Source organism: Ambystoma mexicanum, chromosome 1p (genome assembly GCF_040938575.1).
Source record: "Ambystoma mexicanum isolate Mex_15411 chromosome 1p, UKY_AmexF1_1, whole genome shotgun sequence".
NCBI lineage: Eukaryota > Metazoa > Chordata > Amphibia > Caudata > Ambystomatidae > Ambystoma > Ambystoma mexicanum.
In genome coordinates this window covers 833,954,251-833,970,822 of record NC_090921.1, presented here as the reverse complement: position 1 = coordinate 833,970,822, position 16,572 = coordinate 833,954,251, and the positions used below count along the sequence as shown (strand labels likewise).

At 46.6% G+C, this 16,572-nt stretch overlaps 2 protein-coding genes across 5 annotated transcripts in view; one reads left to right on the top strand and one right to left on the bottom strand.

Annotated features, from left to right (window-relative positions):
• POLR3C (RNA polymerase III subunit C) overlaps positions 1 to 10,475 on the bottom strand; it is a 685,095-nt gene extending 674,620 nt beyond the window's left edge. For 2 of the 4 annotated variants that reach the window (XM_069652773.1, XM_069652781.1), the window contains exon 1: positions 9,884 to 10,035. The gene's annotated coding sequence lies outside the window, so the exon portion shown is untranslated. Of the gene's footprint in view, positions 1 to 127; positions 149 to 9,883; positions 10,036 to 10,343 lie in introns of those variants that run through there. The other 2 variants (XM_069652779.1, XM_069652780.1) reach the window with 2 other exon arrangements.
• Positions 10,476 to 10,504: 29 nt separating this feature from the next.
• The window catches only part of RNF115 (ring finger protein 115), an 809,324-nt gene continuing 803,256 nt past the window's right edge, over positions 10,505 to 16,572 (top strand). Inside the window, exon 1 of the mRNA XM_069652791.1 lies at positions 10,505 to 10,896. Coding sequence (XP_069508892.1) covers positions 10,804 to 10,896 — 93 coding nt within the window. The 5' untranslated portion in view covers positions 10,505 to 10,803. The remainder of the gene's footprint in view (positions 10,897 to 16,572) is intronic.

The following is a 16,572-nucleotide window of genomic DNA, read 5'->3' as shown; positions in this document are numbered from 1 at the left end:
CTACAAGTGACACAACCTGCTTGAAAAAGGCCTTTTAAATATTGTTCCATTCTTGTAAGGCGCTGCCTATGGCACCAACACAAAAGATGTTTTTTTAGTATAAAAAGATGGGCTCTGCTTTTCTTACCTCTCTGGTGACTCTGTTTGTTTTCAGAGTCAGTGTGAAGGTTCACTCCTTCCTGTTATCGTCCTCTACAGACACATTCCAATGTCTACAAAACAGACAAACAGCAACTGATTACCCACATCAATGTGCTTAAGTGGCTGGAAATATTTGTCCCACCGGAACGGGTTGGAGAAATATTACTGCCAGCCACTTGCTAACAACAAGCCCTGCAATCAGGGACAGCATCCGGGCCTTTCAGCCTTTTCATTTGATAAGGGCCATGAGCCTCAGGGATGTCCACAGCAACTACCCCATGCTACCAGTTTGCAGTGTTATATAATAACACAGCAATTTATATATACTTTTGTTCTGGGGCTTAATGCCTTAGCTGCATTTGCAGGAGCCCTTCCGGCCGTCACTTCCCTTGGGGTATACAGAAGTGTTATCACCTCATTGCCTTTTCACATGGGTTCCTCCACAGCAGGCACTTGCTGACATAGGCTTTATAGCTTTTCAGTGGGTATTATTGTTTCAACTTCCTGCTGCCTGGCCGTTTAGTGATAATCGGCGGCTGTTAACTCCCCAGATTATTTCTTGGTCATTTCATTGGGTAAAATTGATGTGACATCTATTGTGATGTCATCATATGCTACTTAATATTTTTGGAACTGGTCCCAGAATGTTGGCATGTCACAGTCTTCTATCAGATTATCTAGATGGATAGCAGTGTGCTTTAAAACTGCAGTTATCTGACATACAAAGACAATCCAAAATAGATCAGGTTTCACTGGAACCCTGGCTTTCAGTCTCGTGATTAAATGCTTGTGGCACCTTAATCGCGAGACTGAAGGAATATCTAAAGGCGCACTGCAGCACCATGCTGTTATTAGTGTGGTCCTGGGTGCTTAGAAAGTGGCAATTATTTCCACCCACTTTCTAAACACCCAGTCCCTGCACTAATAACAGCATGCAGAGGGCCTTTATATAATCCTTCAGTCTAATGTTTAAGGTGCCACAAGCACTTTAATCACAAGACTGAAAGCCAGGTTTCCGGTGCACCCTGATCCGTAATGGAACGTCTTTGTAATGCCCATCAGGCCACCATATGTTGACCAAATTTAAAAAGTAAAAAACTGGGACATGGCAACTAACATAAAAGTAGGACCAACTCTTGAAAGTGGCTGTCAAGGCACTACACTTCAGTGGCGTTTGGAGGAGAAGGGGGTTTAAGTGTTGCAGTTCAAAGAAACACATATTATAAATTATAATACATTTATTACAAACTAGCACTATCTTAATTTGTAAAATAAAGCCATGTATTCTGTGCGAGATTGTGCATTCCTGCCTGCAAGCTATAAAGACCTACTACAAAAACCGAGACCACTGCAGTTTCCAATGGGAACATAATCTTGAGAAAGGGGGACAGAGCACCAAATACTGGGACAGTCCCGGCAAAACCGGAACATCTGGTTACCGTAGGCCAACAACATAGCCTGCTTGCAGATGGCATTTTAAATATTCTTTCAGTCTCGCGATTAAAGCGCTTGTCGCACCTTTAATCACGAGACTGAAAGAACATTTTAAAAATGCCCTCTGAAAGCAGGCTACGTTATTACTGCTGGCCTGGGTGCTTGGAAAGTGGCAGAAATAATATTTCTCCCGTCCGTTTGGGCAGGAGAAATATTATTTCCAGCCACTTTCTAAGCAGCCAGGCATGCAGTAATAGCATAGCCTGCTTGCAGAGGGCATTTCAAATATTCCTTCCTTCTCGGGTATCACGAGAAGGAAAGAATATTTGAAAGCGATCTGCCAGCATGTCATTTTACTGTGGGGCTGGGTACTAGCAAGTGGCTGGAATTTATATTTCTCCCACCCGAATGGGCAGGCGAAATATTTCTTCCTAGCCGTGGCCACTTGCTAACGCCCAGCCCCGCAGAGAAGGGGGTTGCAGAAGGCCTGCACCCTCCTCCTCCACCCTCCCCTACGCACCCCAGCATGACTCCTTACCTCGAATTGAAGCCGGGTCTGTGAGTGGAGCTGCGGTGATCCTGCTGAAGTCTTCTCCGCGTGACTTCGACGCCGCCCCCGGGCTGGGCTCATACATTGATACAATGTGTTTAGCCCAGCCCGGGAGCTTCTGCCTGACACTGTCAGTGCACCAAGTGCAGAGTTTAAATAAACAGGCACAGTAATCTGTGCCTTTTAAGCTCTGCGCTCGGTGTCATAAATCATACCGCAGTTTCTGAGACATGATTCTAAAATTAAAATGCAAACCAGCAGTATCGTATCGCAAATTGCGATGCAGTACCGCTTATTTTATGCCTTGCATCCATCATCGTGACGGACAGCGGTTCTCAATTTACCTTGCAGGTTCTGGTGGGCTCTCATCGATTTCCTCAGAATTGATGACCGGTTTTCGTCTGCTTTCCACCCTCAAACGGATGGGCAAACTGAACGTCTTAATGCTACTATGGAGCAGTATTTGAGGTGTTTGTGTTTGCCCATCCGTTCCAAGGTAATTGTCTCAATGCTCTACCACAAGCCGAGTTCGCTTACAATAACTCCCTGCACTCGGCTACAGGTTGTTCTCGTTTTCATGCCCTGCATGGTTTTCAGCCTCGCTCTCTGCCTCTGGACCCGTTGTTGCCTGCGGATAATTCAGCTGCCCTTGCATGTGTGCGGAACATGGACCAGCTGCATCGTGATGTCCATTTTCACCTCCTGCGTGCCAGACTAGGGCCAAAAGGTATGCCGCTGCGCATCGGTCTCCAGCCCCCGTTTATCGGCCTGGTATGAGGGTTTGGCTGTCCACTCGGAGTCTAAAGATTCCTGGAAAGAGGTTGTTGGTGCCTCGGTTTGTCGGTCCTTACATCATTGCATCGGTTGTGAATCAGCTGCGGACCGCCTGTCCTTACCTGCCTCTTGGCGTGTGCATCCAGTTTTTCATGTTTCTTTGGAAAAGCCGTGCCCTGCTGGTACTGCATTGCCCCGCCGCTGTCGTAGTGAATGGGGAAGAGGAATGTGAGGTCTCGGCTATCCTGGACGTCAAGCTCTCTAGGGGTAAACTGTTCTATCTGGCGGACTGGAAGGGCTAAGGCCCTGAGGACCGCACATGGGAACCTTTGGCGCATATTCATTCACTGGCCCTGCTGCGGGCTTTCCACGCTGCCAGGGGGTTGCCGTGGCCTTTGCAGGCGGATGCCGTTACATACGGGGCCCCGCTGTCTGCTCGTTCTACTCATCTCAATGCGGCCAGGAGATTAGCATCTCCCTTCCTGCAGCACTGGAGGTTGCCTTGGAGACGTGGTCTTCTCGTCTCCAGGGAGAGCGCCGGTCACGTGTATACACAGCTGATCTCAGCACGTCGGGGCAGGCCCCGCCTCCAGTGAACATTCATAAACGCCCCTCTGCCGCATGACGCCGCTTCTAATTAGCATTATTTCCTTGTCTTGCATTCTGTTCTTAGAACTGTGTTACTGACTACGGAACATTATTTGACCATCCTTTTGCCTGCTCCTTTGTACTTGTTGAACCAAATCCCACATCCTTTTCGGGTCGCATCAGTCTGTCTTATCGGACTTCCTCGCTTCTTCCGGTGTTCCAGTGCTTCATTCTCCGACGGAGCCTTGCCTACGCCTCCAATTTCCTGGCATTCTTAACCAGCTAGCTTCCTTGGATTTGCGTGCTACTGTCACCACCCAAGAAACTTCACGCTCAACACCCACGTTGGTTCCGTGGGGGAAACAGGTGAGCTCTTTCTTGCTGCAAGTCTTTACTCTGCCGCACTATCAATCTTTGCAGCATCAGAGACGGGAGAGTGTAAACTTAATTTCTGAATACTAGTGCTTTACCGTCTCAAACCACACACCTGAACTCCAGTTCTTTTGGGGATTAATCAGAACCAGAACCTCCTACTACAACCCCAGTGTTGCTGGGAACCAAGTACCAAGACCTCATACCTGAACTCCAATAACTTTGCGAGACTTTGATTATCCGAATTCCTTGTGCACTCCTGAACGCTATCCTGCTAAGTGCACCATCCCGGCTCTAGCCTGCGCTCTGTGTGCCGTTCGGGGAGTTCTCCTATACTAACCTTCCTGGTTTGTTATTTTCTCCTGCTGTTGTGTCCTTTCCTGAACTATTCACACCATCCTTCCTTGGGTACGATACTACTTAGATAGGAGTCTTAGTCTGTCATCGTCAAAATAAGGGGTTAACTGGTCCCTTTCTTTTCTTTAGTCATCTTGGTCAATTACTATCACCATCCCAAGCCGCCCTTCCTCCAGTCCAGGGTTATCAGGTAGTTCCTCCAACAAGTGGGTTAATAATTACCAGCATTTTCTCCTCTGTATTAATTTGTGTCTTGTTTCCTTTGCAGCCTTGGTGTGGAAGTGTGGGTGTCCCCGCTCTTCTGGGTAATGTACTCCTCTGTCTGCTTCACCATACAGCAGAGGGGTGTATTGCATAAGAGCGATCCTCAAATTGAGGAGGCCTGGTTCTGGGTGTCTCCCATTTTTGGGAAGCATCACAGCTTGGGCTGAACTATTGTCCAGAGCAGCTCCCTCTTTTCCGCGGATCTGAGGTTGAGCAACGCCCCGGCCAGTTCAGCATAGCGGTGAGTAACACCGGCTCAACACTAAGGAGGAAAGAAACACCATGCTAAAATGGTCCACCCCCTGATATGAATAGCTCTCACAGACAGGTTGCGCTCCACCCAGCAGCCCACTGTAAACGCCAGCGACTCCAGTAGTCGAGACAGAGCCCACCGCACCGCCCTTGTGGCGGTTTACATAGGCAGTGGCCAATGTTTTGTCTATCCGTGCCAGACGAGACACTCCCTTGACATAAAGTGAGGATACCGAAGAGCTCTGAAAATCACTGCGCGTTCCCTTCAGTTGGAGGAATGAGTGATTCTGCAAGGAGTCCAGTGCACCTGTCAATGCAGAACCTCTAAAGTCGCCCCCCTTCCGAGGCCACTGGCATCTGTGATCATTATGTTTGGCAAGGGCTGCAGCAATGGCAACCCCGTCAGGAGACTGTCCATTTCCAACTACCAAAGAAGCTAGTCACATAACTCCGGAGTGATCACAATCCTGTCCTCATATTCCCAAGAGCCCGTCCACCAATACCCCTGTAGATGTGACACTAACGGGCAAAAGTGCAATAGTGCCCAGGGAACTATAAACACACTGGCCATCCTATGGCCCTAGGCACGGGAACACTTCCATAGCCATCACCCAATGTCGCGATAGCATGCACCTCAAGAAACTCTGTAGGTAAACACCCTGCACCAAAGGCAGTATCATGCGCACCTGCACCGTCTGCAGAGTGCCCCAAAGCATTGCAACCCTAGATCCTACAGCACCTTGCATGTGAAATTCACGTGGTCCAATAAGAGTACCCAGGATGAAGCCTTAATCAGAAAATGGTCAACCTATGGAAAAACGTGCACCCACCCGGCATGAAGACGGGCTAGCAAAACGTCCATCACTTTACTGAACACTTTATGAGTAGTCTCGAAGCCAAACGGGAGCACCTGGTACTGGAAATGCTGTCCCCTGTCAGAAATTGCAGGGACTTCTGAGGTAACCTCCAGAATGGCACATGAAAGTAAGCATCTTCCAACTTTAGGGATGCCAGAACATCGGAAGCCAGGACCAGCAGAATAAATCGTAGGCAAACTATCTATTTTGAAGCACGGAGTTAGTACAAACATGTTCAACCTTTTCAGGTCCACCACTAGTCGGAATTTGCTGTTCAGTTTCTGAACAACATGATTGAGTAAAAGCCTGGAGTTCTCCCTTTCTTGGGAACATCCTGAATCGACCCTTTCCTCCCAAAGTATACAGCTTCTCATAGTCATTCCCAAGGCACTCTCCACACGCCATGGGATGGAGGTGGCAATCGCTCCAGAGGGCATGAGGTAAACTTGATCTTGTACTCACACCTGACAATCTGGTTTACCCAGGATTCAGATTACACAGCCTCCCACACATTGCACAATCTCCAGAGTCTTACACCCACACATCCAGCATCAGGATGTCTGTAATATAGCTAGGGAAAAGGCTTGCCAATCTTTTTGGGCAACTTCGGCCAGCCCCGGTCAAGGATTTGCTGTAGCCCCCTTTCGATGCGGCTCTGAAACGAACCTTTCAGTTCCTTCCAGGCGCAAGTGACTGAGGCATAGCATCCGTGCACCTGTGGTATTTGACATCATGTGTATTCTCTTTAAACACCTGAAGCACCCTTCAGGTGATCTAAGAAATCACCAAACAGCATCTTCCCATCAAAAGGAATCCTCAGTGCTATAGCCTTCTGATGCCCATCAGAATGCCAGTTCCAGAGGTGCAAGTGCCAACATCCAGACAGTGCCCTCTTGGCCCCAGTTTGAGCCCAATCATATGCAAGGTCTGAAAGCTGATCTACATCAGATTGCAAGGGCAGAAACAATGGTGCACAATCAGGTCCCTACTCCATGAGTTTTGCCAGTTGCTGAAAACCATCCAACAGTTTTGGGCACGTAGGAGACATACGTGGAAGTCAAGAAGGCCATACGTGCCCCAATGTAAGACTTTTTCAAAGCAAAGCCCGCCTTACTATTCACTTGGCCCTGCACTGTTTGCTCCTCCGCCGCAATGAAAGAGTGCTGTAACAGGCTGGACAGAATCGTATCAAAATGCAGAATCTTAGGAAGCAAACGTTCCACCCCTTTCAAGAGACAACTTTGACAAAGTGAGGCACCACTACCTTCTCCTTCCAGTTCTGCTGAACCTCCTCCTTAATTTCACAAAGCGGAGGAAGAGCAAGTTTAATGGTGTGCTTAAACTGTCTAGGGAGATGCCGGGTGCCAGACACCCCCACCATAACCAGTCACTTATCCGATATTCCACAGCTGCTTGTTTTTTAAACAATAAAAACAGCATTATACCAGCCCCAAAATTGTAGCGGTCTCCTAGAGGCCAAACGCACCTGGGTGGACCAGACTGCAATACATGCCTCACCCCTAACACTGCGTTACGGCCAAGAGCACGCTGTCAGATCATGGCCTGGTGCAGCTGCGGTCATAGCAACAGTAGAGGCATTGAGCCAATCCTCAACCAGCCTGGCTGTTAGTCCCTCAACCAAGCATAAAAACAGGCTGCCAAGGCTCTGCCGGGCGAACGCGACGACAAAGGAGGACATGGCGGGCACCGCCCCTTAGTGGGGGCTCCTGACCAGCCTCCCCCCCCCAAGAGCACAGTAACGGTCAAGTAGAGGTCCGGACCGGAAGTGAGGGTGGGGATGGCATCCACATCACTCAGTGGCACCAGAATGTAGAGGAGGGCGCGGGACCGAGAGAGAGTTGGACTATATAAGCAACCATCAATGCATGTGACTTTCTCTCCCGGTCCCTGCCATCCTCCCGTCAGCAGAGTGGAATTCCGTGTTGCTGTTCCAGGAGAAGGAGTTTCCAGCGTTCGTGCGGCAGGAGTTTCACGGTTCCAGAAGGAGTGTTTACCGTTCCAGTCAGAAAATGGAATACAGGGATCAGAACATGGAGGCAGGGGGGTCTGGGGGTCGGGCGAAAGGGAAGAGAACGAACCGGAAGGGGGAGGAGGAGTAAGTCTCGGGAACGGAAGTACGAGGGATGAACAGAACGGGGGTAGACCGGGGTAAGATCATTGAAGATGGATAAGGGGGAGAGAGAACAAGGAGGAATGGAATGAAGGCGAATCAGAGCACACCGAGATGGGAAATGGGAGATAGAAGGGAAGCAGGGAGCACTTAGCGCTAGAATTAGAAGGGTGGTTGGGCAGGTACAGATAGGGAACAACAACGTAACAAAGGAAAACTAAGTACAGAAAAAGGGAACGGGAGCACAGAGTAGAAACGTGACTGTGATTAAGGACACCGGAAAAAGTGTCTGTGAATTAGAAATGTGTACTGTGAATAAGGACACCGAAAAAAGTGTATGGGAATGTGTACTGTGAATAAGGACACCGAAAAAAGAGTCTGGGGAAGATGTTCAGAAATGTAATCAAGAAATGGCCTTGGGTAGAGAGAAGACCGGTAGGGAGGGCCGGGCTCAACCGGAAGGGTCCTCCAGACACGGACGGTGGGGGATATGGGGGTGTACTTAAGAAGCCACACCCGGCGTAGAAGAACCTGCGGTGTGGTGGAGAAACGGATCGCCTGTAAGATAACTCCTTGACTTTATGCAAATAAAGCTTGCTGTGGCATTGTGATTTCCATCTTGAAAACTGGTTTGCTCTTTTTTTATTCTGGGAAATTCATCCTGGGAGGGGGGGGCTGGTATTGGGGGAGAAGTGTATGAATGTGAGAACGAGATGGGGGTGTTTGGCGGGGGAGGCGCAGCAATGAGATGCCCCCACTAAGCCCCTAGTCTCCCAAATCCCAAACTCACCAGTGCCCAGAGAGCAATTCTCCAGTTTGGGCAGAATCAGGTGGGCCCTGGCAGGATTCACCCAGTAGACACGCAGAGTCCCCTTGGTTGCTTGTTGATCCCTTGCTGCCAATTGCTCACCCTGCTGTTAGCTTTTCGCTTTCTCTGCTTCCCACACAGTGTTGTTCCCCCTTTGATTGTAAAGCACTCTGTTGCTTCCAGAAGCTAGATACGCGCTCAATAAAAACCCTAATAACCTTGTAACAGCATGACACCACAACTGGGCCAAGGAGGATCTCTCAACTTTGCTAGACACCCCAAGCTTAGTCTGGGTTGTAGACAGAAGGGTATACACACTGTGTCCTCTCCAAGCACAGCAGAGAAGACATAAGTATCAGCAGGTAGCCAGCTACTCCCCCAGAGTACCTGCCAGGATGGCAGGAAAATTAAAACGGATGCACCATGGTAGCTGGGAGTGCTATGCTCTCAGATGAGACGGGTGAATCATATAGGTGATATTACGCAGATTGAATGGATTTCTGGCATTGCGGTTGGGATCTCACAAGCAAATACTGGGACACGGAAGAGGCACATGGGGGTAATGGTGCATGGAGTAATTTTTTTACGGTGCTAAGTGGGCCTATGCAAATTAACCAAAGATGCACGTTTTATGGGGCTAGGTGGGTACAAATGACTCTCGAGACCACATGAAGGGACGGTCTAAGAACATTGGGTTCGCTATATCGTGAGCGGACGGGACTGAAAAATAGAATAAAAATCAGACGCTACTGTACTATGTAGCAGAGACAGGAAAATGTGGGAAGCTGTAACAGATGGACATAGAACATGACATTGGGTCCAAATCATACATATATTGACGTCAGTCACCCAAACAACACTCTACTGTGAAACGTTGAACTCTCAATTGTTTCCATCTGATCGAACATGGGATATCGCATCCAGTCAGTTTAAGTTAAGTAATTGCGATAGGTTTTAGGTGCAGACCCGAAGCTCGTTAATGCTTCTGAAACTTTAATGTCAAATAACAGGACACTGCACCTGCTTGTCGTTCATGGAATCTTGACTTTGCTAAAGGTTCGTAAGGAATATCTCATTTAAAATAAAAAAAAAATACGACGGTGCGGTAAGAGTCCAGGCATGGTATTCATCAAAATGAGTTTTCCCTGCTGTACCTCTAAAATATTCATATAGTCGAATACATTAAAATGAAACCTCGCAAATGTGTTAAAAGTACACTTCGGATCTTTTGTCAACTATAAATACAAAACTATAGAGTCGCAAGTTGTATGCAGCACAGCTTGTCTATGCAGGGCAGCAGAGCAAGGACAATGCAAATAAATCTCGGGGAGTGTTTCTAACGTGCAACTTGTTACCTTTCATATTTACACTTTCGCGAGGTTTTCACTCAGCAATTTTTTCCAATATCAGCATGCCGGCGAGTACTTCCGGTGTGCTTTAGTTTGTGTAGTTCATGTCCGTGAACATAGAAAGAGTACTCGTTAGCTCTTGCAACAACAAAAATAAATCACTCCTGCCAGTAATTACAGTCAAACAAATTGGTCATATTTAAAAAAAACAGATCCCACGATTTAACAAAGGGATGCTTTGTGTGCTCTAGAATAAAATAACGAATGGGACAGGTCCAAAAATTCCTATCTATAATTTGTTACACATATAAGATGTTATCGTGTTTCTATTAAAATCCAATAATACTACTGTAATGTATTTTTCTTTGAATATTTCATTCTTCAGTTTATTCATTCATTACAAAATGATAAAAAAAATGTAAAATGATTTCAAATCCATTTTTGGACCAGGAGGCTGCTTATTTACCAGATGATACAGATGTTTGCAGTTTTGTCTTTTCGCTGGCTTCAATTGTTTTTCGCTTCAAAGTCTTTGTAGGGCAAGCATCGTTTTGGGAGTTTGGGCAGGGTCGCGTCACAGAAGGCTGCCATGTTAAAGCAGTCAACTGGTGCATCAAGGTTTACAGTGTGCGTTGATGAAGTCCCGAACCTCTAGCCTGATCCTAACATGGCTTCTAGTGGATCGTTCTGTACCCATGCGCAGTGTAGATTTTAGATGCTTGGTGCGCTCCCTTAGAGATCTGTAATCTGTCCATCTTCGCTTCCATTTTACTTCCGCTTCCTCGATTGCTGTTGACTAACGTCACGGCGTGGCTGGTGGATTGTATCCACCCCTTTCAATCGCCCCTCTCCGCCAGACTTTTGACGTCACGGGGTGGCTGCAACAGTGGTGGCATCTGGTAAGCCGGTTCAGAGAAGTGAGAAAAATGGCGGAGGCGGCTGCAGCGGCGGGGATTACGGTTCCCGACCACCGCTTTTTCTGTCACTGCTGTAAGGGAGAGGTCAGCCCCAAGCTGCCGGTAAGGACATCCTCTAATTCAGTCTTTTACAATCAGAACTGCCACACATTCAAAGCCACCCCCACTTTAGACCCTCCCCCCTGTCACATTCAGACACCGATCTTCCCTAACAGGATCTATTTACACTGCCATACATAGTTCGTTAACCCAGAGCCGTTCACTTCACAGCACCCTCTTAAATCAATAGCCATGGAAATCGGAGCGTCACTCCCATTCAGTCATCTATTTAGAAACCCTGCTAACAAGGAGGCATGTGATGTGAGCTCACCCTACCTCCACATTCAGAACCATTTCCAGAGTCCCGACATTAAACTCATCCGTAGCCCCTGGTCGTGAACGGAATTATTTATTTACGTTTTTTGTTCAGCAGCCACATGCAGAGGCGAACTCGTCTCATATGTAGCCCTTCCAGGTTGGAAACGTCTCACTCGCACGTTGAACACCCACAATAGTCCAAAGTCCCGAACAGCCAGAATTCCCACGATCATTCCTTCAATCCCACATTCTGGCCCCTACCCAGATCCTTCACTAGTCTCTACCCGCAGCTTTTACATACAATATTGATGTTATTCAGCCACCCCCAATCTTCTCCACAGTACAGTTGTCCATTTTCACCCAGGAATGAGTTTGTGTTTGGAAACCCAGCATAGCCAGTTTGTGTCGAGAAATGTCCCATGCATAACACCCTCTAACCCAATTTCCCCTTCACAGTTGAATCGCCTACAATTGGCCTTTTGGGCAATAACTATAACCCGACTTAGTAAGAATGGCATACGTATATATGGGGAGAATGTAAAGGATGCAACCTTACTCAATTCGTCATGCCATTCCAAATGAGTAGGCTGCAGACAGCTTCCAAGATGCAACTGTCGCTCTGGCGTTTTCTGTATGTGTCTATTTTAGACTAACGGACACCTCTGCACCCCCAACCTGCCACTCCACCCTGGTGGTGGTACTCTCACTTTAAAGTTGTAGCCGTCTCCATTTTTTTTAAACCACCCCATTCCTTGTTTTCAACTTTGTTTATTTTATTTGTATGGCGTACTCCCCCCCCCCCCCCCCCGGGGTAACTGGGCGCCTTGCATATCAAAGGTTACAAGAAAACTTGAAGTTGACAGTGATAAGATATTAAAAGACGTTCCTTTTAAACGCCCCTTATTTCTGAAATCAAGGTGTCCGTAAAATAATTACATCCTGATGCTTCAAATTTTCTAAACTGCAAAAGACAACCAGACATATGTGCTTTGCCTAAATGTCTTCATATCACAGAATTGTTTCACACAAGCATCTTCTAAATAAAATGTGCATGTGTGTATACATTATTTCCTCACTGTTTTCATGTCAACTTGGACACATCGCAGACCAGCTAGAAATAAATCAGGCATATGTGGTGCAGGAATTTACTGTAGAGTATATACAGAATGAGGGGCTTTGGAATGCTAATGGGCTTTTCTCAGTGTCCCCAGAGAAGGGGGGACAAATTGGCACGCTCCATTTCACACGTGTCTTCCCCAGCCCATTAATAAAAGGTAAGACTTAAATCTGCACAACGAAACAACCCTTTATCAGGATTTCACAGGGGTACCTCTTGTGTTTTGACAGTTTACGCGCCACCATTGTGTGCTCCACACACAGACACTGCTTGGAATGTGCTTCTAATGCTGGAGATCTTGCTTAATTGGGATTTTCATTCGAAATCCAGAGTTGATGAGCAGGAACTAAAACTGGCTCCTGGGTATTGGGCGTCATGTGCAGCACAAGAACTACCAGGGACCAAGGAGCTAGACGTGCGTATAAAGTGAGTAGCATATCTAGCTACAGAATGAGATTCAAGAAATAAGATATTCATCAAGTATAATCGCAAAGTTAGTAGACAATATGTTCGATTTATATTGTGTACCGCTTACATTTGCATGGTCTCTACCTTGGAGTACATTATAGATTTCCATGTGTTGTAATGTAAAATAAATGTAAACATTTAAATCCAGTATGCACAGTCAAAATGAAAGGGAATTAATGGGTATATACCCTACATTAGGCTTTACGTTTGCAAGTTAAAAAAAGTACTCTTATCATACCCTCTACAAATTCCTGTTCTCTCTTTGATTGTATTGTTTTTGTTTAGTCTTCCCTTGCTATGGCACAGATGGGCGATATGAGACGTACTAACAGGAATTTGCATAAGTCTAAGATAGTTAATTGCATGATATGCTGTTTGTTTTTGGTAGTACAGCTACTACATTACAAATAACTGTGCAAAGGCTTCAACATTCTATCTATAGCCAAAACCTTTGGGTATTTCTAAAAAAAGCCTGTAGCCTGCCTCTCCAAACGGAGAGTAATGGACAAAACGTTTTAGGGTATGTTGCGTAATTAACTCAACTTTTAATTGTTGTGTGGTTTGATTATGTGAATAAATGGTCAATTTGACAGTCAAATTTCAATAATAAACAACATTTATGAATACAATTTTTAGCAAGACAAAAATAAGAAGGCCCAACACGTTTCGAGTTATTCCACCCTTCATCGGGGGCAAATAACTTTCAACACTTTCTACAAGAAAAAAGTAATAAAGAATCCAGGTACCAATGTTACATTTTATACATAGTATTCACCTGTGGGATCAATATAACATCATTAATATTATGACTGAACCAACTTAGAGTTCCATACTGCATACATAAAAGAAGTCTTGCTGTAGGTCATGTCCGTACTCAACAATTATCCAACTGGTTTATCAATAGTTGTGTGTGTGTGTGTGTATATATATATATATATATATATATATATTTTACACTTCCTGTCTACCCTTCTATGTGTAACACTGAACTCAATTAGAAATATTGTTTGATATAGGTAGAGTGCCGTTACTTGTGCGTTGCCTAACTCTATGAAGTCAATACTGCACCTCGTATGAACATCTAGATTTTTTTTGTATAGCCTAATTGCCTCATTGACCCATATTGGAAGCGAACATCTATTTAACATTTCGGAATCCGGCTGATTGGACTAATTGCGCTTGATCATTTCAGTACTGTGGCAATGTACATGAATGATCTTCTTACCCTAGATTATGACATGGTTTTGTTAGCAGAGGCTGCCATTACTCATATCTCTGAATACGTGTCAAAATGGAAAAGATCAATTGCTACTGTCGAACCTCTCTGAGCAACGTAACGGGTTTGGTATGTAACTGACCCCACCCTATTGGAGTCGAGAAATAAATAATAAAATAACAGTAAAGAAGCATACTCTAGCTACCAGCAAAGTGGTAAAATCAACGGATTAAGAGAAGATCTCTTACCTATGCCAGGTAGAGCTAAAGGTCGGGTGTTGAGAATAGAGTTATCAGCAGAGGACCTCTTCTGTAATGGAGAGGGCACAAGAATGCAGTCCATGTTACTGTTTAAGCACATATTACCTTGTATGGCAAACCCAGTCTGTTACTGCATTCAAGCATACCTTTTTTGATAATGCATCAAGTTTTTGCTTCAAGCACCTTCTCTTCTTCCTTTGGATCATCTTGTTATCACAAGAACAGGCCACTGCAGAAAGCTATGATTACCTCTCTCTAACTACTGTTCTTACCGTTGGACTTTTGCTTAAACACTTTTTTCTTGTTTTCATTTTGATCACCTGGTGTCATCAAAAGAACGGCATACTGCAGCCAGCTGCAGTTGCCTTTACCCCTTCCTAAACACATTTGTCTTGCCTTTGTACTGTACAACTTGTACTGGAAGACATGTGCCCACGACATTTTCCGCTAGGAGTTGACCACTAGTCAACCATTCAACTATCATACAGCTACTCATACAGGACTAGTAGTTGCTGGTACTGACTAGCCTCATCACCATAACACCAGGACTTGATATTGAACACTATTAATATGCAATTATTCATTTTTAAGACAACGTTGCCACACACTATACTTACTTGAGTACGTCTTATTAATGATGTTATGCACACGCATGCGCTCAAACTTAGTGAATGACACCAGGTCTTCTCCACATCTCCTTTTTTTAACTTTTCCATTTATTACTTTATACCCAGTCTTATTGCCAATATACACCATCCGCATTTTTGTGCAAATTTATTAGAAATTAGTTATCAGTATAATTTTTCTGCGGGTTTAATTACATTTATGACGCTTATGACGTCAGACGCGCATGCGCGTAAATGACGTCACGCATTTACCGACATAAATATGGGCTCGTCTCTCGAAATGGCAGTTGCCCCCCAGCGAGAGATGAGCCCCCTCCCAAACTGACGGGCAACGGTGAGATCCGCGAACATTAACAAGGGGAGAGACTGGGCGTAGTGGACGGCAGCAATAGAGGCAAGGGACGTGTCGCAGGTCGTTCCCTGCGGCCGACAACGGCGCTCCAACCCCAACCGGTCGGAGCTCCTCGGCCACAGAAGACACAGCCAATAGCGGCCGAAACGTGATGGGTGGACAGCGAAGATCCAACAAGGGTGCACACCGCCCCCTTTTAAGGTCCCACTGCGGCAACAGTGAGAAGGAGTGGCACGGGTACCGAGAGGAAGAGGTGAGCCCTGCAGTGCCCACCGAATCACCAGCCCTCATCCGGCCCAGCTAAGGTCGGCGTGAGCAGAGGAATCGAAGGGGGAGAAGCGCACATGAAGGGCAGGACCAGGGGAAAAAGACAGTCACTAGGCTGAGCGGGCAGCTAAGAGAGGAGCCATCAGCCTGTCCTGGGAGCTGGGGTGCAACGAGAGCAGCCTGCGATCACAGAGCGCCGGAGATCCAACGAACGCCTCTCCAGAGGCGGTGCTGCAGTGGGGTAGTGGAAGCCCCAGCCAACTGTCACCATGATGCTCCGGGGGAACCCGAGAATCCTGGGGCCCATCGGAGACGCAGCAACGTAAAGACTGAAGGTGAGAAGCGCCCCTTCCCCGCCCCCACTAACCCCACGCTAATGAAGGAAAATTAAGGTCCGTACCCAAAGGGAAACTGAGGCAGAGCGCGCAGGCCCTAGAAACGCCTAACCTAGACAGACTATATGAGCGAGGGGCCCAAAGCAAAGATGGGAAGGCTCAATCGCAACAGGGAAGGGAGCAGATACCCAGTGGCACCGACACTGTTAAAATCGGCCACGAGACCCAGTAGGGGCTAAACGGATCCAGCGCTATAGCAGTAAAACTACAGGGTGCAAAGCGTAGAATGTGGTCCAAACAACCTACCGATGTGGAGGGCATCACATGAAGCCAGCTGGGGGACCACCTAGCTGGCTTTTTAGAGTGCACATAAGCAACAACCCAGGAAAAGTGGGACAAAGTGATTAGAAGACTCCGCACACAAGGACCAGGCTAGACACCTGAACAGTGATAAGGGGGGGATTGGCATCAACAACAAGAAACCAGGTTTTGCTGCAAAAACAAAAGGAGCCTGGCAGCAGGAACACCCAATAACGCCTGCAGAAAACCCACTGCGCGTCCCCAACATAAGAAGGAGCAGAGGCCCATAGCAGGTTGACACAAAACTGAACAGAACCTAGAACAGATGGCAAGAAACCTAGAACCCATTAAAGGGGTATCGGAGAAGCCCTCACACAACCACGCCAAGAGCCCTAGAAGTGGGGAGCAGAAAAGAACAAGGACAGTTGCCACAAGAAGCGTAGATAGGCTTAAACAATATAGAAGAGTAGAGACTCCAGA